The 24,488-nt window shown below is 39.5% G+C and overlaps 1 protein-coding gene across 2 annotated transcripts in view; it reads left to right on the top strand.

Annotated features, from left to right (window-relative positions):
• LOC117372984 (noelin-2-like) overlaps window positions 1-24,488 on the top strand; it is a 65,866-nt gene that overhangs the window by 9,247 nt on the left and 32,131 nt on the right. For both annotated transcript variants that reach the window (XM_055221375.1, XM_033968845.2), the window contains exons 2-3: window positions 8,454-8,603; window positions 18,756-18,911. In XM_055221375.1, the coding sequence (XP_055077350.1) occupies window positions 8,454-8,603; window positions 18,756-18,911 (306 nt within the window). The remainder of the gene's footprint in view (window positions 1-8,453; window positions 8,604-18,755; window positions 18,912-24,488) is intronic.

Below are 24,488 nucleotides of genomic sequence, written 5' to 3'. Positions count from 1 at the left end.
TAATTTTATCTTGAAACTTTTTTTGGCTGTTTGCGAATGTGTGCATTGTGCCAACATGGTAACTGCTGAACATTCTGCCATAGATATATATGAATTACACCCCCAGTGTGATGTCACTGCAAAGTATCAATAATTTAATTTAACCATTAAAAATACTTAAGGAATGTGTTGACTTGTTTGCTGGACCAACCATGCTGACGACCCCAACTATGAACAATAAACTTAAAAAGTCGACTTTGCAAAATAATTTCTTTAAAAAACATAGCAGTTTGCAGGTAGAGTTTAATCCAAGACAGACAACAAATGAGTGAATCAAACATAAAAATTACTCCACTTTTCATTAAAAAGCTTTAAAAGCTTTATATGTGGCCTGCCCTAGAGAAGCATAAAATTATGTATTAATCAAGTGCTGTTTATCCACTGACTATATCGTCCTAGTTTCAACTGCTCTTCCCTCAATAACGAGCAGTCAGCAACCGTGATTCCTCCACAAACCTCAGAGTGAACAAGCATGTACTGGTACATTGTGTTGTCCTTGAGCAGGACCATTCACCCACGTCCCTTATGTGTGGATGAGATGTGTGCATGAGTGATTGGTTGTGGTCGGTGGGCCTGATTGTGTTGATTTCCAGTCTCGATTCTGTCAGTCTACCCCAGGACAGCTGTGGTGACAGAAGTAACTGGATGAGTGAGTAAATAATGACTGCAGTGTAGACCTTTGAGAAGCTTGTCAGACTTGCTAAGTGCAATACAAATATAAGGTAAATGTAAATTATATGAGATCTGACAAGATTTGAAAGTTGGTGTTGCTAGCTACTTAAAGGAACTGCATGTAAGCTTTATTTTAAACTCATAAACTTGACATATCTTTATCCTCAGAAATTAGGTAGACATGTTAAAATCAAATATAGCCTTTTCTGATAAACATTTTAATCCTGATTGATTCTTTATTTTGATTACAAAAACATGATTTTCCATTAAATTGGTGTTTTTCAAGATGAGTGTAGAAAGCAGAATGGGCCTCACATGAGTCTCTCATTTGGGTTACCAGTTTCAATGCTGAAATCCGGTTGTTTTAAACCTAACAGCACCTGCAGTCAATTATTAATCAGCGCTAGTGCAGCCTTTGCAGCTCAGCGAGTGAATGCTGGAGGTTCTGCGCTTTTACATGAGGCGTGGTCTGTTCATATACTGAGAATGAGAAAAACATTTGTGTGTCCTCTATCTGTAGGTTAGACACTGTGGTTAGTTGTGTGCAGGCTATGTACAGTTTCTTTAAGGACATGATTACTCTTTAAATGATGATCTCGATTTAATTTTACTTGAGGAATTTACTGTATCTTCAAGTAACTGTACTTTTACTTGAGTACGGTTTGCGGCCACTTCACTAACTTCTGATCTGAGCTTTTGGTTTGGGTGACAGAGGAAAGTAGAGCACCCAGAGGAAACCCATCAATCCACAGGGAGAACATGCAAACTCATGACTTTTTGTTGCACATCAAATGTTAACAACATTGTCATTCTGAGCCAGCGGTAATATTGTACCAGAATGATAATTTTTTAAAAACATATTTATTTTATATTCCCATGTGGCCTTATATCGGTGTAATCCCTCAGTGGTCCAGGTAGGTTCACAGTGGTCCATGGGCTTATACTAGTCTATGTGGTACTTGTTCTGATACAGCTCAAGATTATTCTAAAGCTATTCAGGAAAGGTTCATTTCTGTCCTCTGAATGTTTTTAGCATCGATTCTTCAAATGAGGATCTAGTTTTGACACAAGTTTTAGCATATCATCAGAGTCCTTGTCGGGTTTCGTCCTGGGTTGAACCTGGTCTGTGGTAACTGCTGCTTCTGTGCTGGCTGAGGAGGTGCGTGAGGTGTTTAGTGGAGCAGAAAATAGACGAGGTAAACACACAAACAGAGCACACGTTTAGAGAATATTACCGTGTGTGTTATCATGAGTCACAGTGCAGCGCCTGCTTGGCTCCACTGTCAGTTCAACACAAATTATCAAGGCTGCTCTTGAAATACATTTGGATATGGTAGTAATGGTTTTAGGGTTAATTGTGGTTTTAGCAGAAGAAAACTGTGAACATGAGTTTTGTTGGGGAGTTAAAGAGGGGGTATTATGCAAAAATGTTGGGTTTTTTTTAGCTTTCGACCATTTTATAACATTGTTCCCTCATCAAAAACATGCCTGAAGAGGTTTTATATGTCATCCATGCATGTTTCAGTAATACAGCGACCTCTCCCCAAGCACTATTTGAACCATTTTTACAGTTAGCACTATGATCATGTCCAATGCTCACAAGCCTGCGTCACCTACTGTATGGCTATTGTCCGTAATTATACAAAAGTATGATACAACACAAACCTGCACAGACCTTCAGTAGTTTCATTAGTGGGATACATGCTTATTGTGTTGTCATAGTGCTCTGACGGGGGAGGTGACTTAGTGCAGGGAGCAAAGAGAGGGGAGACTCAGCAAAAACAAAACTGAAACTTATTAAATATTTTGCTTGTGTCTGCTATATGGTTCTAATCTATGACACCTGTGGATCATTATGTTATAACTTGGAAGCTAAATGGCTTAATAAAAGAAACAAATCAGCTGACTTCTGCTTTAAGAAACTGCAGTGCCCAATGGGAGCAGATGTCTCCGTAAACATTATCACAACAAAGAGCATGTAGCTGCTGGCCCAGACATGGGCAAACTTCGGCCCGGGGGCCACACAAGGCCCTTTGGGCTTTTTAGTCCGGCCCGCCGAACGTGACCAAATTATATTAAAATGGGTAAGGGTAAACCTTATTCATAGTTTTTCTACTGAGTTTATTTAACTGAAATTTAATTAATGCATTTGGGAAACAATTTGTACAGTGATCCTTGAATATTCATGCTTTGTTACAGGCCAAATCTCTAATGTAATATACACACATACATTATACATACATTTTATATATATATATATATATATATATATATATATATATATATATATATATATATATATATATATATATATATATATATATATATATATATATATATATATATATATATATATATATATATATATATATATATATGCTGCTGACTAAATCAAGACTAAAACTGGTCTACAGCACTCGGAGTAAACCAGGATTTAACCAGGCGTAAAGCACTTCTGAGAGATACTATTATACTATTATATATATATATATAAAACATTGTGGCCTGTGCTGGCCCCTCCAATGGTAGCTGCTGCACATAGCTGGGGGTGAACTTAGAAAATGAGAGGAAATCTGAACACTAAATTGCATTTATTGAGACAACCAGCGGACATTTGCTCTGAAGAAAAACTATCTTGGAAGAAAATATTGTCAAATACAGTATTGGGTTGTGGATTGTGGCATTTTCAACTCCACGGTTATTATGTTTACTCACCATATACACCATATACATTATATAAGATGTAAAGCACATATGCCTGAGCACTTTTGAGCCTTCATTATTCACATATATGGCCTACACACTGCACCTCTTCACAGTAGCCACCACAGGCACTTAAGTACAGGGCTCACATCACTGACAGTTTGTGGTAATGCTGTGAGCATTGGAGGAGGAGGATGGAGAAAATGTCAGTTTATAAAAATATATGAGCAGCCCCGGTCCCTGAAGAGTCTGTGTTGCCGTGGAAACAGAGTCAGCTGAGGTTGTAGTGTGGTGAACCTTCTTCGGCCTGTGCATGTACAGTGAGAATGACTGCAGAACGTCAGGAACAAATCATAATAATAATACTGCCTTACACTCTCAAAGCACTACACTGTGGTCGTTATTCATTCACTCTATACTCAGTGGTGGTAAGATACTATTGTAGCTACAGCTGCTCTGGGGTAGACTAACGGAAGCGAGGCTGCCAATCTGCGCCATCAGCCCCTTCGACCACCACCAATCACTTGGGAAAGGTGGGTGATTTGTCTTGCCTTTGGACAAAAGGGCAGAACTTCATCTGAACAGGAATCAGTTCTCAGACCTTCGAGTTGGAGGATCACTACTCTAACCATTGAGCTGTTGTGACCAGATAAAGCTATAGTTCAACCAGGAAGACTGTATGTCCTCCTGAGCCTGTCAGCCAATCACAGCCTAAAACTTTGCCCCTTAACCAATCACCTTCAACATATTTATATCAGTGCACTCTCTTTACACTCTATGCTGCTGTTTTCATCCTCCTCTGGTCCATGTCCACCGTAGCAGTAGCTTTGTCAGCCTTTCTAAAGTTTATTGAGTCAATAATCACCCCATTTATTCTGTTATATTTACACCTATCCTTGGTTGGGTAACACTGAAGTGCACATGACAGATTAGAACACTGATTTCACTAAAATATTTTCAACATAATCATATATTAGATTTTATTAAATACGCTGCATAGGTTTTCCTAGTTTGTAAAATTTTTGGTGAAGTTTACATTTTTATTTCCTGGTTGGACACGAGCAGCAGATATGACACTGGTCAACACCTGTCTAAATTGTACAATAGTTATGATTAGACTAATTAAAATGAATGACATCACCTTTATTTTGCTAAATGAAATTTTAAATAGATCATATACATAAATCATCTTTACATTTTGGATGGATTTTTTTCCATGTTGATGACATAGGCAGAGGGATTCTGTTTTATAACTCAGTGCTGCTTCTTGTATTTTTGTATTTTTCTTTTCAACATTTTCCCCACAAACTGCCACTTGATGTCAAGATCGATAATATTGACCACAGGTACAATCCCAACAAACCAAGTCATGCCAGACATGAAAGCCTGTCATATGCACTGTAAGCAGTAAATAAATGAAATGAACTCTATATATGTCATATCTGCTGGAAGTAACATTATAAACATCATTAAATTTGTTAAACTATTGGAAACTACACAGTATTTTTTGCCAATTCCTAAATATTATTATGTTATCTACATTTTAGCACAATGCGTAGTGTAAACTGTCATATGCACTTTAAACACATAACATATTTAGATCACCATGTTACCGTTTATTATTTTTAAAATGCTATCTTCGCCTGAAAACAGCATATTAACTTAAGTTTCAATTTAGTTTCGGACACTTCTGAGACTCCCCTCCCTTTGCTATCCGTGCTAAGTCACTCCCCCTTCAGAGCGCTATCACACCACAATCAGTGTGCATCCCGCTAATGACGTCGGCTTGTGGGCCGTGCATTGGACAGGATCTCACAGCAAACCGTAAGGAGGATTTGAATCAGACCCGGGAGGAATGAGTAAAAATACTCAAACATGCATTGATCAAATTTCTTTGGGCATGTGTTTGATGAGGGAACAGCGTTATAACATGGTAGAAAGCTAAACAAGTTTTGCATAACACCCCCTCTTTAAGCTAACCGTATTCACATCATTCCGCTGAGTATGTTCGCTGGTTCAGTGCGGTCAGCAGACAGTAAATTCTTCTGTCCGTTCTTAGCTTTAGCTTCTCAAACAAACAAAGCAGAGACTGTCAGTTTGAAAAGTCTAATCTGTGCCAATAATTCCATTTACATCTGTCACTGACTCAGGATTAATACACCAAACATTTGTCAAGAAGCAAACAACAGGTTGCACTTCAGATTTTGATGATGTCATAATTTCAGATGAAGTGCGGGAGTCTGTATAGCTCTATGGGAGATTAAACATTTTTTAAAGAAATATACAAACTTATGATCCACAAATGTTGAACCGTATCATTGTTTGCTGGGATTGGCTCCACAAACTTGTCAAATTAATCTTATGGCGTGAAGTTGTTCCATTTGATACCAAGGAACAGACTTGATACTCAATATTACGATACTAATACCACGATTATAATTAAAAACACTTTTTTTTAGAACTGAATGTGATTTTTAACATTAAATCATAACTGACAGATTCACACACTTATATAAAAAGTGTTAGTTTCAAATAGATGTGCTATAATCTAAGTGCCACTTTTTCCCGTGAAGTATTCTTTGAACAAAAATATAAAACGTCTGAAAAATATGCGCCTGTGCTGTACTCAAGGATAATTTCAAGACTAGTTTTTCTGCACCGACAGTTCAGTCAGTTCCAGAGGCTGATGGACAGTCCACAGTGAAGAACAGCCTTGGAGTCAATAATGCCATGTGACCTTTGACCCTGATTATTATAAAACAATATGTCGTAATTCAAAACGCGCTGTCCATAGAAAAAGCTATAGCACTTTTTTATATAAAGGTGTAACTCTGTCAGTTAAAGATTCATGATAAGCCTTGTTTCCATTGATCCACTTTGGAGCTGATCCGTACTCCACTTTCTAAACTGAACGTTACTGCCCTGTTTGAAGGGTCTGATGCGGGATAGAGGATCTCTTCAGCTAAGGCGTGGCTAAAACAACCAAAAAAGATGATTCAACAAGGGAGAATGAAGAGTGAGCCAAAAACAAGATGGTAAAAAGTGAAAAAAGTGTCAAATTATCCTGAAAAACATGCATTCTGACTGTCCACAGATTTGACCTGCAATTCAAAACTAATGGAGCCATGTTCTTGTGTCCAAGTTTAGTGCTACTGTGGAACATTTCAGGAAAAGCATCAACATCTCTATGGAGACACAGGAGGTGGCAGATCTTCCACCAGAAAAGTTAAAGAAAACATATCTTTCTAGAGTCCAAACACCAATTTGTTTCTTATACCTCAAATTTGGGGATTAAAAAAAAGTATGTATATATAAAAGGAATTAATTAGTTTCAATTCAAGCATAAAAATCAGATTTATTAAACTACAAATTGTAATAGTGCTGCATTTCAGATTTAGTTAGCATCGAGCCCAGTTTAGGAGTCATAAATATGCAAAGGGTCTGAACGCTCCAGCTGGCACCGGTAAACACACGCAGTCTAAATATTGAATAGCATTAGCATTAGCATTAGCATTCACAGGGCACAGGCAGAAGACAGAGAGACAATTGTCCACCTCCTCTGGGCATGTCTCCTCTGGACACGTGTCCTCTGAGTGGTTTAATCCATCTGTCACTCATGTCTGTATTATTAAGGAAGAGGCAATTTAATGTATCTATGTAACTTTCCCAGTGCAGGATCAGCCACCTTCTTGTCTGTTATTATTGCTTTGTCTGGAATGTTCCATATTATGGCATTAAAATAATCTCCAAGGAGACAAGTAGGAGAGCAAGTAAAACTACCAGGCCATACTAATGACAGAGGTGGCACTGCAGCTTGAACTATGGAAGTTAATAGTTCTTCAGTCACAGCTCACGTGTTTCCAAACCTGCCCAACCCTCTCAGGAGTGCTCTCATAATTCTCCAAAATCCGGGATTGGATGAGATTATCTGTGTCTGCAGCATATCGTTTAATGAGGGAGTATTATGCAAAATTGACTTTTTGGAGCTTTCTACCGCGTTAATCATCTGAATCATCCGTGCATGTTTGAGGAGTCTAGTGGCAAGGCAAGTTTATTTGTATAACACAGTTTGTACACAGAGTAATTCAAAGTGCTTTATAGAATAAGACAGACATTAACATCACAATACAAGTAAATCCAAACATAAATAATCATCATAAAATTAACATTAAAAAAGAAGAGTGAAGAAAAAAAACAAAACAACAACATTCAGTCATAAAAGCCTATCAGTCATATGGATTTAAACACTGTCAAAGTAGAGGCTGGTCTGTTCCTGGTTTTAGCTGCATAAAACTTTAGTGATTTCTCCTGGGCCCTATTCGAACCCTCCTCATGGTTTGGTGTGCACGGCCCCTCCCTACTCAGCCCTCCCCTCCATAGAGCAAATGGCACAGAGCACCAAACGAACGAACCTGAAACTAATTAAACATGTTAATATGTTGTTTTTGGTGAATATAGCATTTTCAAAACAATAAAAGGCAACATGGTGATCTAAATATATTATGTGTCAGCCATTAATACTCCTTAGAGATTTGTCAGAAAATCACAGACCACTATTTTTGCCTCTCAACTAGACCTGTGACTAAGGACTATTTTGTTTTTCACCAAACTGAACCAAGATGCAGCTAAAGAGAACATTTTGTATGTAAACACATCTATGTTTTCCCATCTAGGGCAGCCAGATGAATTGTGATCAAATAAAAATTGCACTTTGAAAGGACGCAATTAGCAAATTGCAAAGACTGCAGTTTTCGAAGTACAATAATTTCCTCCACAAACAACAAAATCTCCTGTCTTACTCTGCATAAAAACTGCTAACCCTGTAGTTTAGCTCTGTGCAAACATGTTCTGAAATGTGATTCTCGGTTTGTCAGTTCAGGCTTTTTATCAATTCTTTTGGATGCGTGTAAAATGTGAACTTAGATATTTTTCCCAGATCATTCAGACCTAGTTCCAAGTTACCATCACTGCATTTATTCTTCCAGCCATGTCTAATGTGTGTGTGTGTGTGTGTGTGTGTGTGTGTGTGTGTGTTGCAGGGCCTGTACCCGGGCTCAGAGGAGGGCTGGCAGGTGTACAGCACAGCCTCAGACCCTGACGGCAGGTGCGTGTGTACGGTGGTGGCACCTGCCCAGAACCTGTGTAAGAGGGACCCTCGCAGCCGCCAGCTCCGACTGCTCACTGAACAGGTGAGCACTTTTATACACATTAAACTACTCTCAGGTTTGAACACAAATCCTCCTCATACTCCGCAGATGGATGTCTTATGAAGTAGGTTACAAAAAGATACTCAATGCCATTCGATACTACAACTAGAAAATCACATAGACGGGACAAGACTGGATCGTTTCTGTGTGGTTTGCAAATGGTCTTGGGCTTTCTAACCACACGGTAATATCAGTTTATGCCAAACTATGTCAAACGTTTGTGATAGAAGTAAATTGCGGTTGATTGGAGCCATATTGTTTCTATAGAAAGGGTTGAGTGTTTAATCTTTCTAGTTTTCCTGTTTATACACGCAATAATAGTTTACATATGTTGCCTGAAATGTTTTGTGCTTTTGCCAGATAATGTCACCTATGAACACCTTTTTCATTAATATTTAGTGCAGCACTATTGGCACACACAAGGAGACTTTCACACTCTTACCATTCGTCTTTCAGCTGTTTGAAGATCTATTAGAGTCCATTATTTTTGACCTGTATGATAATAACATATTGATAATCATTCATTAGCATTTAATGAATATCACGCTGCAAAGAAGCCAAATTGTCATTTTAAAATGCAGCTGTACTGTTATAGGTTGTGATTTGTTATTGTATAAATGTCAGACCATAGCTCACAGTAAAGATGAGGACAGCTCGGATATTTCAGCAGTTTATGGAGATTTTCTTTGGAGTTGACATTTTTTTACATTAGGAGTAAAACCAATATGGCTGCTCGTGCCGTATAGGTCACGTGTCTGGCATGAACCAAATGAAGAACAGGTATAATGTGACATTCAAATTACATAAACATCACCCAACTGTGTCCTCAGATACGAGGTAAACGTGTTCAAATCAAATACAGCGTTTACTGGTAATGACGCCAATGCTGATTTATTCTTAATTACAAAAACATGATGCCTAAGTTGTTTTTGTTATCATTTCAAGTCAATTATGCAATCAGAAACCACAGGCATGAGTCTCTCATTTGGGTTGCCAGTTTCAATGCTGGATTAAACCTAAAAGGACTCTCTCTTATCTCAATGGTAACTACGTAAACCCCACCCTCTGCAGCCAATCATTAATCAATGCTAGTGCAGCCTCTGCAGCTCAGTGAGTGAATTCTGAGACATGGCTTGTCCATATACTGAGAATGAGAACAATTTGTATGTGTCCTCCATCTGGCAACCCAACATACAGCTCCTTTTACTTTTGTGTGGTGTTGTGTTATTTTGTCATTGTATTGTGTTTTTAAATATCATTATGAGTTTGAATAGTTTTGGACATATGAAAAGAACATGAATTATGTTGTTTCTCTCACTAAATGCTCATATTCAGTCTTAGTTGTACACAAATTGAGAGCTTTAGTCGCATTAAAGTTTGACCACATCACATTAAAATTGGGACTAAACTGGGACTAAACCCAGTCTACATCAAAACTAAACCGAGCTCAAGCCAGGACTAAACAAGGACTAAACCAGGACTACATCAGGTCTAAAACAAGCGCAAACCAGAACCAAATCAGGACTACACCAGGACTATACTAGGACTACACCAGGACTAAACAAGGACTACATCAGGTCTAAAACAAACTCAAACCAGAACCAAATCAGGACTACACCAGGATTAAAACAAAAGTAAACCAGGAAAAAACAAAACTGCATCAGGACTAACTTGATCTCAAACCAGGACCAAACCAGGAATATTTCCCTAAACCTCGACATCTCTCATCCGTATGCTGTCTTCTTTAGATTTATCCCTTTCCTTTTCCTCCCTGTAGACCCCCGTCTCCTCCTCCTCGTGTTTGTTTTGACGTGATCAGGAGCAGAACCAGCTCTCTGACACCATCGCCCCTGCCGCTGCACCTGTCAGTCTGGCTCCTGACACTTTAGTCCCTTGGGTCTTACAGTCCAGGGGCCAGTGAAGGGGAGTGTGTAGGGAAGTCCACGGTCATTACAGGAGCAGAAGAATAACTAGAATCCTTATAGCTTAAACTGAGCTGGAGGACAGGTCAAATTCTATGGTGGAATTTGCTGTTAAAAGTACTCTGTATCCAATTTTTTCCACTTATTTGAGCAAACTATATCTTGCCCATAGACTGTATATATAAATGGACATTGCTAACCTGAGCCACCACATTCAAATTAAGAAGTGACCATGGCCGTGCTTTCAGCTCCATCGACTACAATTCACTTTCTATTGAAAAACTGTCTGCTCTATATGATCCTGGTATTTGTATTTTGCTATTTTGTAAATCCAGATATGAACATTAATAACAAACCAATGAGTTGCCCTCTGTCCCTGAGGTCGCTCCCACTAGCTTTAGCAACAAGTTGACAGCGTGGCTAATAGCCTGCCCCCTGCAAACCAGTGGTGTGGGCGAAAACAACCTCGCTCCTGATTGGCTCTTTGGTTGCTATGATATTCTCTGTCTCACTTTTGTTATTCCAAACATGGAACTTGGCTCCAAATTCACCTCTATAACTGCTAGCCTGCTATAGGTTATCGGTCATCAGCAATATCAGTAACACCAGATTTCCCCAGATAGCCGTATTGGGACGATATTGAAAAAGTAGCTGATAATAAGCACTGATACTTTTTCTGCTCTGTCCTAGTCTCTGTGTGGCCATGTGTCATTCCCAGTGTGTCCTCAGTGCATCAGATTTGTCTTATCTTTGGTAGACTAATAAATGCAATTTTATATCCCAGATGAATACATTTAGCTATTTTTACAAACGCACACGCACATGACTTATGTTTTATGTTTGTATGTCTTCTGTGTGGAGAGGATAGAGGATAAGAGGAAAAAGTGAATGAACTCTCCTCCACGGTGAATCTGCGCTTAGCTTCAATAAGGACTGTGGGCAGAGACAAAAGTTTTGAAGCCTCGTCTCCTGTTGCCCTCGCTCCTCCACACTGTTGTTTAATCCATAAACTCACAGAGGAGCATATCACAGCAGGACTCATGTTTGCCTCACTATGCAATAGATATTTCTGCCGTTGGACTTATTTTCTCCACTAAAGCATTAGAACTGCTGTGCAGCATATAAACAAACAGCACTGTAAGACGTCACCAGGCCTGGCTTGGATGGGTTGTGCAGGTGTGCATGTGGGCTTTAGAACCTTATGCAATCGTGCTTCAATTGTTCAAAAGGCCTAGTGTGACTGTGCTCCTAAGACAAATATAGTAAAAACTCAGATCAACTGTAGGGACAGAGAACACCTGTAAGTACTCACTGATTTCTTATAGGAACTGTCTGAACACTGGTAAGGATTGTCTATGCACCTGTAAGGACTCACCAAACAGCTGTAGGCACTCACTGAACACCTGTAAGGACTCTCAAGAACTTTAACGCCGATTGTGAAAACCTGTAGGAGCTCTGAATACCTGTAAGGCTTGATTCAACACATGCAAGGGCTTACTGAACACCTGTAGGGACTCACTAAATTCCTATAGGGACGTACTGAACACCTGAAGGACCACATGTAGGATCTGTCTAAGCACCTGTAGGAATTCTGTGACTTACTGATCACCTATAGGGACTCTCCAAACCTTTTCCTTTTCTTTTTTTCTAAACCAAAAGAAAATTGGTGTTCAGTATAGACTGCATTAACATAACCAATAGAGACTTTTAATCTTCTTCCTCCAAAGTCTTCCGTCTTCTTCAAGCTGCATGATTTTACTGACAGAAGGTTGGCCGTAGAACGCTCCATTAAAAACACCCAAGCTGACCATCTGAAATGATTGAATCTCAACCTCTATTCAAACTCTATGAAATGTCCAACCCTAACTGGACTGAATACCCGTAGGTGTTTCAATAACAAAAATGAAAAGAGAACAAATAAATAATGGATGAATGCAAGTACAAGCCCTCACTGTACCTTTGATAGAATTTCATTGCTTTAGTCCCAAAGTGAGGACAGAATGTTGTAGTAAAAATATAGGTCAATACAGGGCAGGCTTCTTAAAGATGAAAGTATTGATTTGGATGGGACTGATTTTGGTTTAGACCTAGTTCGGTCCTGATTTAGTCTGGTCTCTTCTTAGTTTAAACCTGGTCTGTCCTGGTTTAGACCTGATTTAGTCCTGGTTTAGTCCTGATGTAGCTTTTGTTTAGACTAGGTTTAGTCCTGATTTGCACCTGGTTTAGTCTTGGTTTTGATCTGTTTTTCAGAATACATTTTTGTCCAAATTTAGTTCTGGTTTAGTCCATCCTGATTTAGACCTGGTATATTCCGAATTTAGACCTTATTTATTTTTGCTTTAGAGCTGATTAAAACTGGATTTAGTTCTTATGTAGCTTCTGTTTTACATGTAGTTCAGTTTTGGTTTAAACCTGTTTTTTAAAATCTGATTTTGTCCCAGTTTAGTTCTGGTTTAGTCTGTTTTGATTTAGCGCTTGTTTAGACCAAGCTTAATTCTGAAGTACACCTGCTTTAGAACTGATTTTTAAATCTGATTTTGTCCATCCAGGTGAAGTCCTGGTATAATCCTGGTTTAGCCCTGATTTAGTCCTTGTTTCATCCTCATTTAGACCTAGTTGAATCCTATTTTCTCACTGTAACAAAACATAAGTACATCCTGCCTTCACATTGACTGGCATATATTCTAACAGGCTATGGTACAGAATTAGGTCCTATATGTCTCTGGCACAGTTTGACTCAGATTGGCTTAGTTTGGCCCTGTGTGGTCCAGGTAATCTCTAAGGTCCCACAGTGTCCCACAGAGAGACACCTGCTCTGAGACGGAAACAGGATAGATCAGTCTGAGCAGGACTTCAGGAAAACACCAAGAGATTAATTCGTGTGAGAGAAGGATTAGATAATGTGTTACACCTGAGCACCTGTAGGGACTTTCTGTGCACCTGAAAGGACTCTGAAAGTTATTATTTGGCCTTTGTTGTGCATACTAGGAAAATTTGCATCTTTCTGGTCAAAAGCACCTAAATCTAAGTTTGTGCTGCCTTCAGTGACCTCTGCAATCTTCAGTAGTTGGTGACATCACACAGGACTGTCTTGATTACCAGGTGTTTGTAATCAGAAACACCTGGCTGCAGGGGCGGAGTTTGAAGTGTGGATACCTGTTAGTCCGATCACACACCCCTGCTCCTCTTCCTCTCACTGTCATCTTTAGTCCTCCAGGTAGTTCCCTGTTTAGCAGCTCTATTTGAAATGTAGCTTTGGGCAGAGTTTAGGTGTTTAATTCCACTTTAATGAGACCAGGATTTTAATCTGTAGCCCCTGGGCAGGGACTGCAGGTTAAAATCAGGTTGTTGTGGTGTGACACTCACATTCAGAGCAGTGCTGTTGTGGTCACCACCTTTGAAGTTGCACGCGCTAGACAATGTGTTCATGAAAGAACAATTAATTTATTAAAAAAGACCTAGTTATAATCTATGACATGGATTGTTATGTTATAATTTGGGCATTTTAAATCACAAAACTGATCTAAAACAAATTAATAAAAGAAACAAGTCCACTGACTTCACAACAAAGAGTCGTACAGCTGTTGGTACCTCTGTTGGACGTCTGCAAATGATGCTAGCGAGTCGCAGATTTTTTTCTTTCATACCAAAATTACTATGCAGCGCTGGCAGTGAAATCTGGGATTGATCGACAATATGGCGGCTTGAAAATAAGATATTAAAGATTGCTCAAATACGCACAAATCACTCCAAATACAACTTCGAATGAGTAAATGGTGAGGTGAAGCATGGTTAAAAGCTCTAAAAAGTCGATTTTGCATAACAGGTCTGCCTTAAGAGAAAAGGCTGCGGTAGCTCCGGCATCCGGCAAAATTAGACTCAAAAATGGAATTAATTCATGGCACCGCAGCATCTCCGCCGGCACTACCGGACTGCACACCATGCAGTCTAAGCTCTTCTCATCACTAATTACACGGAATTCTTGCGGCCACCGGACTGGAGCAGCTCAGCATGCAGTTTGAGCCTGGGGTTAAGACTGTAAAAATAGACATTGGGAAAAAATATTTTATTATATATACAAACATTATTAAAATACATTTTCTGATCACATGCAAGGACTTTCTGAGCCCCTGTAGGGACTCTCTGAACAGCTGTAGGGACTCTGAATAACTGTAGGAACTTTCTGAGTCACTCTAGAAACTTTGTGGATAGCTGTAGGCACACCCTGATCAGATGCAGGGACTTATAATAAAAATAAGTCTCTGAACAACTGCAGGGACTGTCTAGACACATGTAGGGACTATCTGTCCAGAGGGTCCCTGTATGTATCACATACATGGACTTATATTTAAAAAAGACCTGTCTGATCACCCTTAAGGACTGTCTGAACACCTGTAGGGACTCACTGAACACCTGTAGGTACTATGTGAACACCTGTAGGTACTTTCAAACACTTGCATCAACGTAGCTTTTTCTGATTGATTAAATGGGAACTCCACCATAGTATTTTCAGTGTAATTAAACCTGATATCAGTGTAGAACCCTGTCTTAAATATGCACTATGTAACTTTTCTAGTGAAGTGTCCGCCTCCAGGTCAGATCAGTGGGAAGGCAACCCCGCTATCTTGCTCATAAATGCAAGATGTATAATATCATATTGTGTAATATTTCAGGCAAAGCAATAACATCTCCATGGAAACAAACAAAGATTCTCCACCAAAAAAGTTACATAGTGCCGCTTTTAAAATAAATGTAGCTGCAAGAATTTGATTGTTATAATGACATACAATTAGTGACAATATTGCATTTAGACTTTGAAAAACTTTACTGATCCAAAGGGGAAATGACTTGGACAGAGTAGCTGAAAAATAATGTTTTGGACTATTTTAAAATTTATTGAAAATGCAAATGATGGAATGCATGTCAAATCTAGTCATGCAAATTTAACATATGGGCTATCCAGAGAGGGTATTATGCAAAATAGATTTTTGTGTAGCTTTAGAGCATCTTATAATGTTATTCCCTCCACAAAAACATGCATGAAGAAGTTTTAAATGTCATCCACGCATGTTTGAGTGTTTTAGCGGGTCCTTTTTGAACCCTCCTTACATTTAGCTGTGAGATTGTGTCCAATGCTCAGCCAACAAACTTACATCACTCATGCTCCCACACGACAATTCTCTATAAATATATAAAATGCTACTCAGTAACTTGACAAACCTGATGCGATATGCAGGAGTTTCATCAGATGCACGGTGATTGTAATGTGATGGTGCTCTGAAGGGGAGCTACTTAGCACTGAGAGCAAAGAGAGGGGAAATTCAGAGCAGCAAAAACTAAAGTGAAACTTAAATTAAATATGTTAATACATTGTTTTTGTCAGATATAGCATTTTCAAAACAATAACAGGTAACATGTTTATCCAAATATGTTATGTGTTAGCAGTTAATAAAATATCCCCTCCTTAACAAAATAAAGTGTCATAATGAATTTTTATTTGTCAAATCATAACTATTATGTAATTTGGACAAGTTTTGGTCTTTGTTGACATAATGGTTGCTCGGTAACAGCTCTTTAATTACCTCTGCATATGTCATATCTGCTGCTCATGTCCAACCAGGAAGTCAAAACCTTAAATAGAAGGATAAGTGTTTTCCTGAAAAGACCAGTCTAACTTGTCACGTGCACTTTGAATAATTTGATTGCCCACATTTGACATTTTGAACTATGCCTATAGTCATAAACACTGAATATTGTACAGGTTATGCAAGTTTTGATCGTCCATAAAATGTATTTCCTTAAACGTTCTCAGCACCAGGTAAAGTATACTTGCATGAACCCAACGAGAGATTATGGAATTAGCCTGTGTGCTGTAAATAAACAAACAAGCTAGTGTGTGGTGCTTCCTTTGAGGGGGAGGGGTGGTGCTCCTGACAGTGTGGTGGGCGCACACACACTGGGTTTCCATGCTTCTTGGAAACATTACACTGACTTTTACTCACATCCTGGAGACTGATCCTAATCTTAACTATCATCATTACTTGCCTATACTTAGCCTAAATCCTAACCTTAATTTATTTGAATCCATATTTGAACTGTACGTAAGATTTTTACTTTAAATTCCATAAGCATGACCTGTGTGTCCCCAGATATGAGGTAAACATGTTCATTTATAGTTTTTACAACGATTCTAATGTTGAGCTATTCTTAATTACAAAAACACTGGACATGAAGTTGTTATAATTTGGTGTTTTGGTTGTCAAGATGTTTATCCAATCAGAAAGCAGAATGAGCCTCGCATGAGCCTTTTTTTAGACATTCCCAGTTTCAATGCTGACATCCAGTTGGTTTGAACCTAAGCCTAAGGACTCCCTCTGATCTGAATTGTCTAAACCCCAGCACTTGCAGCCAGCCCTGAATCAGTGCTAGTGCAGCCTCTACAGCTCAGTGACTGAATTCTGAAGGTTCTTCGCTTTCACATGAGGTGCGGCCTGTCCATAAGAAAAACTTGTATGTGTCCTCAATCTGCAGGTTAAGGCACTGGCAGCCTGTGTTTAGTTGTGATGGTGGTACCTTTGTAATACAACAGTAAGAGCGCAGGTTATATACAGTTTCCTGAAACCATGTTATAGATCTAGAAATAAAGGATTTACGTGATCAGTGCGTTTCTGATTGTAGTCCGTGCTTTGTAATAAATACACCTCGACGCACACCTCGATACACACACACACACCTCGATACACACACATACAATCCCACTGGGATATTTATATTCATCAGCACAACACTGCATCTGATCAGAGCCTGGTCTATGGCACTACAAATCACACCATACAAACACATATGGATGCTAATTTGAGCTGATTGTTTCATTTATTGTTTCATTTTTTTAATGTATTCATTTGTAGTTCTCCGAGTAGTTTTCAGACACCATACTTTTACTCCTTCTTAAGTCATATATTGTACAGTGTAACAGTACTGTCCTTGCACCGCTCTTTCAGACACAATTTAGTTTTTTCTCATTTTTATGTCTATCCTTTGAAAATACCAGTTAGATTAGACTTTTTTCTCCTTGACTGGAGCTTCACTCACTGGTGCTGTGCAGTTCTTCTCAGATCTTCAGATCAGTTTTGGACTCCTCTTGTTCCTGTCATGTTCCTTTCATTTTGTTGTACACAGAGCTTCCAGAGAAGAGGAGAGCTGTGTGTGAGAGCTGAGGGAGAGCATGTTTTTACAATGTTCTGAAGACTGATTTGCACATGACAAAGCTGAATATGAGACAACTCATGAAGTACTAACCAGGCCCTGCCCTTCTTAGCTCCTGATATCTGACAAGATCAGGCTTTGATAAGGAGGTGTGCCCACAGTGTCCCAATATTCAATATTATTTTATAAAACAGTGTCATTTTGATATGAAAAAAAAAAAATTTTAGTCCTGGTTCAGTCTCACTAAACCACCTGCGTCACATTCTTCCCTCTATCGCTATTGCTATCCATCCCCCTTTACACCATTTCTATAGCGCAGAGTGGCCTTCGCTTTATACCGGTGGTGTTCATTACTTTGAACTGGCAACCTTGTGCATAATACAGATATAGTGTAATTGAGTTTTTGCATGTTTTGAGGGCTACAATTATTTCCACAAGTTTCATGCCAATCGGACAATGTTGTGTCTTTTATGTGCATTATAGGGGGCGCTATTGTGTGGACTGGCCATGTGCTTTTTTCTTAGTTATGTTACTGTTCAGATTCTGCACGTGTGGTAACATTCTGAGCTCCCTCTGCCAATCAAATGCGTGTGCAAGACATTTTCCATTCATGTGAATGGCTCGGGCCAATAATAATAATTATGGTGTTTTTTTTGATAATGCACTTTACATTTGAAGACAGATCTCAAAGTGCTACAGAAAATGACATGGTGCAGCTTGTTCTGATGCATACTGTATGGTATAGTGGTCAACTTCTAAGTGGCACCGTTGAGTTGGTGGTTATGGGACATTGTCGAGATACCAATTTTATGAAATATTTTGCCAGACGGGTCGATCCTATACCTGGTTTGACTTTTCGTTGATGCTCAGGGGTGAAAAATGCAATCGTTTGGGCGGAAAAATAATAATAAGAAACCAGAGGAAGAGCAATGCCCCAAAAATTGAGCGAGTCGCTGTGTGTGGTGGATCTCTCTAAACCTCCCTCATGCTTGTGTCTCTTCTCCAGGTGCAGAACGTGAGCCAGTCGCTGGAAGTGGTGGATCTACGGACCTCCAGAGACCTGCAGTACGTCAGGGAGTCGGAGGCTCTGCTGAAGGGGGTGGATGGCAGGCTGCACTCCTACGTGGACAACCCCCGATCGGTCACACCCAAAAGCCTGCAGGTACGGAGCTACAGGGGAGGGCTCAAGGCTCGGGAGTGTCCTGAAGCAAGGCACTTCATTCATCTGACCTGTATGGATGTGAGATTGTGTGATTGGATACATTTTGTTTAATAGGTAACAATGTGTTAGTCTTGAAAACAGTCAAAATGGCGGCAAGAATTAAACCTTTGGTACAGAGCGAGAGTAGCTCTGTAGGTGCCTGGTTAGCCAAACACACAAAAAAAAATATTGCTGTGTTATAGATCCATGGTTTTGTTTTAGTTTTTGAATTATTTGTGCTACCGGATTAATATTCACGACATGTTTTGTTTCTCTGACGGTAACTTCAACTGTCAATCTTCTGCTTATTTAAATTTGAATAAAAGTTGTCGGGCTGGCTATACTTACACATTTTTGTATTATATTATGATGCATTTTTTAAAAATCCAGGTTTTTCAAAATTTGGGATGAACCAAAACAAAACAAAGCAAAAAAATAAATAAAAATAAAATAACTTTGGAAATATTACTTTTTTTAACCATTAAAGGCCCGTCATGTAACATCACATCTATGGAGATAAATTAAAGACATGCTGTATGACATCTCCGTTGACCCAATTAAGTTACGAGTCAGGTCTGTGGAGAGACAAACCTGCTCACTGTACGTACATTTTTCAAGGTATTTTGGGCTAATAAACACTTTTCTTTTGAAGTTTATTTATTTCCTGAAAAATTACGCAATGGGGCTTTAATAAACAAAACACATAGCAATAAATATATAAATGACTCCACAATGAACGTTGAAAGGCTTGTGAGTACATTATACATAACAGACACATTACAGCGATATGAATAATTCAAAGGTGATGTGTGCAAAATGACTGACTGTCTATTTAGGTTAGGTCGGTAATTAATAACCATAAAGCAGCCCGGGAGAGGAAGAGAGAGAGGGAGAGAGGAGAAAGAGAGGAAGACAGAGAGGGAGAGAGAAGAAAGAGAGGAAGACAGAGAGGGAGAGAGAAGAAAGAGAGGAAGACAGAGAGGGAGATACAGAGAGGGAGCGAGCTAAATGAGAGGGGGGAGAGGAGAAGAGGGGGGTGGATCAAGAGAGAGGAAAGAGGGAGGGAGAGAGAGAAAAGGTGGGGAGAAGAAGAGAGAAGAGAGACAGAGGGCTTGACAGAGAAAAAGGGGGAGAGGAGAGAGAGAGACAGAGAGGGAGAGGAATGAGAGAGACAGGGAGGGAGACAATGAGAGAGAGATGGGGTGAGGAGAAATAGAGAGAGAGAGAGACAGAGAGGGAGACAGGGAGACAATGAGAGAAGTGGAGAGGAGAGAGGGAGACAGAGAGAGAGAGAGAGGAGAGAGGAGAAGAAGGGGGTGTTTCAAGAGAGAGGAAAGAGGGAGGGAGAGAGAGAAAAGGTGGGGAGAAGAGAGACAGAGGGCTTGACAGAGATAGAGGGGTAGAGGAGAGAGAGGGGGAGAGGAGAGAAAGAGAGACAGAGAGGGAGACAGGGAGAGAGGGGGAGAGGAAAGAGAGAGACAGAGAGGGAGACAATGAGAGAGAGGGGGAGAGGAGAAAGAGAGAGAGAGAGAGGGGGAGAGAGGAGAGAGAGAAAGAGAGAGAGGGAGACAATGAGAGAGGTGGAGAGGAGAGAGGGTGACAGAAAGAGAGAGGGGAGAGGAGAGAGGGAGACAAAGAGAGAGGGGGAGAGGAGAGGGACAGAGAGAGGGAGGGTGCTAAAAGAGAGCGAGACGAGAGGGGGATAAAGACAGAGGGAGACAGAGAGAGAGGGGGAGAGGAGAGAGAGACAAATAGAGAAAGGGAGGGAGCTAAAAGACAGGGAGACAAGAGGGGGGTAAAACAGAAGAGAAGCGAGAGAGGGGGTGAGGAGAGAGAGATGTAAGAGAGAGAATAAAAAGATGAAAATCAATATTTTGAAATATTATGATGATTTATACTAGTAATGATTAGACACATTTGGGTGCATATTGTATCATCCGTTAGCATTAGCATGTATATATTGGCTCCTGCTCTGGCCCAGTGTTTGTTAATTACTCTGATCGACTTATGCTAATGAGCCGGGGTGATGAGGCATGTGCACCGCTGCTTAAAGCTAACAGGTACACGTGTGGTGATGGAGAGAGAGAGGGAGGAAAGACAGACAGAGTGAGGTGATACAGAGAGTAAGGGGGGCATAGAGAGAGGGAGTGAAAGTGAAATAGAGAGCAGGGGTGGAGGATTACGAGGTAGAGAGTATACCTGGAGGCTACAGCTTAGATCCTCTCTCTCGCTCTCTCTGGAGGTGTGTAGTGGTGAGGGTGAGAGAGAGAAAGGGAGAAAGAAAGAGAGAAAAAGAGAAAGAGAGAGAGGAAAAAGAGAGAGAGGAGGTAGAGAGAGGAAAAGGAGAGAGAGGAGAAAGAGAGAGAGAGAGAGGAGGTAGAGAGAGGAAAAAGAGAGAGAGAGGAGAAAGTGAAAGAGAGGAGGTAGAGAGAGTATACCTGGAGGCAGAAGCTTGGATTTTCTCAGTGAAGGTGTGGTCGTAGACTGTATATAAATGGACATAGCTAATCTGCTAGCCTCTGTGTTCGAAATAAGAACTGAGCATGGGTCACTCTCTGTAACTGCTGCTGTCGGACTAGCCCAATCGAACCGTGCCCAAGCATGAATAGCTCATAAACCGTGGTACGTTTGTCCAATGCTGATGCAAATGAACCTTGCCCAAGCACCGCACAGTTAGAACTTTGGTCCTGTTGCTCCTGTACATGCACATGGTTCAAAAGGCCAAGGACGAGTGTGACCTTAAACTGTTCATATTAAACTGCTCTACATGATCCTGGTATATTTATGTTTGCTTTTTTTTTCCATAATCAAGATAAAAACATTAACAACAGACCAATGAGCTGCCATCTTTCCCTGAGGTTGCCTCCACTATTTTTAGCAATAGATTTGATTGAGAGTGTTGCAAAGTGCCCGTTCTCTTAGTTTACTTAGTCTTATTAGTCTTTATTGTCTTCTTTATCCAGTCTATGAGTGTGATGGAGGGAAAGAGACAGTGAGAGAGCAGGTACTGAGAGGAGGTAGAGAGAGTATACCTACAGATGGTAGTACAGATGGACAGAAGGGTTCAATGTAAAAACCTAATAAAATATTGTCCATAATCATCTGTAAAGTTCTGAAATGTTAAAAGTGCACTAAGTAACTTTTCTTTTGTCCACAGTACGGCATTAAACTCTCAGAAGGTGAGATAAGAAGTGGTCACCACAGGAAAATTGTTTTTTAGCAGTAAAAAACAACTGTCACTGAATAAAGGCAAAATAAATCAGTTTAATGTGATCCTTGTGAAACATTCTAGGCACAGCATTAAAATGGAGACTAACACCTGCCTGTGACTATCAGACTGACAGACTAGTTTCTCTGTTAGAGAGGAAGAGGGAAAGACAGAGACAGAGGAAGAATGAGGAAGAGAGGGACAGGGAGGGCAGAGGGAGGAAGAGGAAGAGTGGGAGAGGGGAAGAGAGAGGGAGTGGAAGAGGGATATAGAGAAGGGAAAGGGCAAGATAAAGAGACAAGATACAAAAGGAGAGAGGAGAGCAAAAAGAGATGAAAGAGAAAGGGGGGAGATAAAGAAGGGGACAGAAATTGAGAGAGGGACAGAAGAGAGGGAGGGAAAAAGGAAGAGACAGAGGTGGAGAGAAAATAGAGAGGGAGAGCAGACAGAAAGAGAGGGGGGAGAGATCAGATCTTTTTCCTTATTGGTTGGATTGTGATTTCCAGCATAGACTGAGATGCAGTTTTTATAGGGACTTAGGACGTGCTCTGATCATAAATCTGGAGTGGGGAGCCTGGGCTCTAGAGCCCAATGTCCCTCAGGGGGACCATCGTTGGTCCAAGCCCCACATCACCTCTCCTCTGCTGGACTACAGCTTTGTAAAATGTCCCTGTTTCTTATGAGTACACAGCCAGCTTTCTTCTGTTTTGTGCAGGCACTAATGGCAAATTTCTGTAATAAATAGTTTTAGGGTTTTGACTTTTCTATTTTGAAAATAAAATACTTTATTTGCAAAAAGAGGTCATGCCATTTAAAAAAAAAATAAAAATAAGATAATTATTCTTGTGTTTCGAAAGCCAAATAAGTTTTAGTGCCACAAAATATGACTCCATCCCAACTTCATCAGATCCACATCCACTTAACCTTATAAATATTTGTTTGTTGTTTTTTTTTTTCCAAAAGAGAGTTATCAGTTTTTCAAATAAACTTGTCATAATTATAATAATCAGAACTGAAGTGGTGCACGTAGCATTGCAAAACTAGTAAACACTAGTCACCTGGCTGAGAGGCATTGTGGCTGCATGATCTACAAATGAAGCATGACCTGAAATGTCTGATGGACATGTGCACATCAAAATGTAACAGTTAAAATGCAGTTAGGACTACAAAATAAACGTTTATATTGGTTATATAAGACATTTTAAAACAATTTTCACCATTGATTTCAGTCCTCTTCATTCATAAATTATTTGATTAAATTTGTTGTGACGCTGAAGTAACTGTTAAATGTAACATATGTTAGCGGCAACCTAAGGGAGCACTACAGCTGCTCTATGTATTTAATATAGTGAAACTTGTTATAAAAATCTTATTTTTTCTCATAAAACATCAAACTAACTCTGTTTTAAGATATACATAGTGGCTGTTGATACAAAATCTAAAATCTCTTTTGCTCTATCTCATTGCTCTGGTGATGCTTTATATACAGCATATACAACACATGCACACTTGATGTTCCAACAGATCATGCAGCCACAGGCATTTCATCAATCTGTTAGCATTATGTTGAAAATAGCAATTTGGCTAAATTTTGTGTGGTAAAACTTGACACAGGGTGGCAGACAAATAATCCGAGCATGTAAAAGGAAATTACCAAAGATGCTAAAAAGTATGAATTTTCACATATAAGAGAATTACTTTGAGGTTTACCATCACTTTTAACTTACTGTAAAATATGTGTAAGGGGATTTGGTTCGTTCACACATGTCAGTTAGTTCAGTGTGTCTCCTTCTCAAAGTGTCTTTTTTAAGTAACAATGTTCCCTCATCAAAAATATACCTGGAGTTGTATTTAGATTAATTCAGTTGTTTGATTTGAGCCTCAAAAATCACTCCATTTAAAATTTCCCTGGATTGTTATGTCATAGGTAAATCTTTAGATCACCAAACATGTTCCGAGCAATTCTGCTGTTGTGTTCATTACACCTGTATGATTAAATAGCGTGCCGGGTCTATAAACCATCTATAAACAGCCTTCATGTACCCGATGCTAGCAATTGTAGTGTTGTGTTCTTACATAAATTATGGTCAACTTACTTTTAATTATTTTTACTTGCCTGATAGTCAAATTCTTAAAGAGAGGGTATTATAAAAAAAATAACTTTTTGAAATTTTCTACAATGTTATGATGTTGCTCCCTCATCAAAAACATGCCTGAAGAGATTTTAGATGTCATCCATGCATTTTTTCAGTGGTTTCATTAGCAGAATGCATGCTGTTTGTAATGTGATATCGCTTTGAAGTGGGAGTGACTTAGCATAGGGAGAAAGG

The sequence above is a fragment of the Periophthalmus magnuspinnatus genome, chromosome 1, assembly GCF_009829125.3.
Source record: "Periophthalmus magnuspinnatus isolate fPerMag1 chromosome 1, fPerMag1.2.pri, whole genome shotgun sequence".
NCBI lineage: Eukaryota > Metazoa > Chordata > Actinopteri > Gobiiformes > Gobiidae > Periophthalmus > Periophthalmus magnuspinnatus.
Note: the sequence above shows the minus strand (reverse complement) of the source record. Positions and strands in the feature narration are given on the sequence as shown.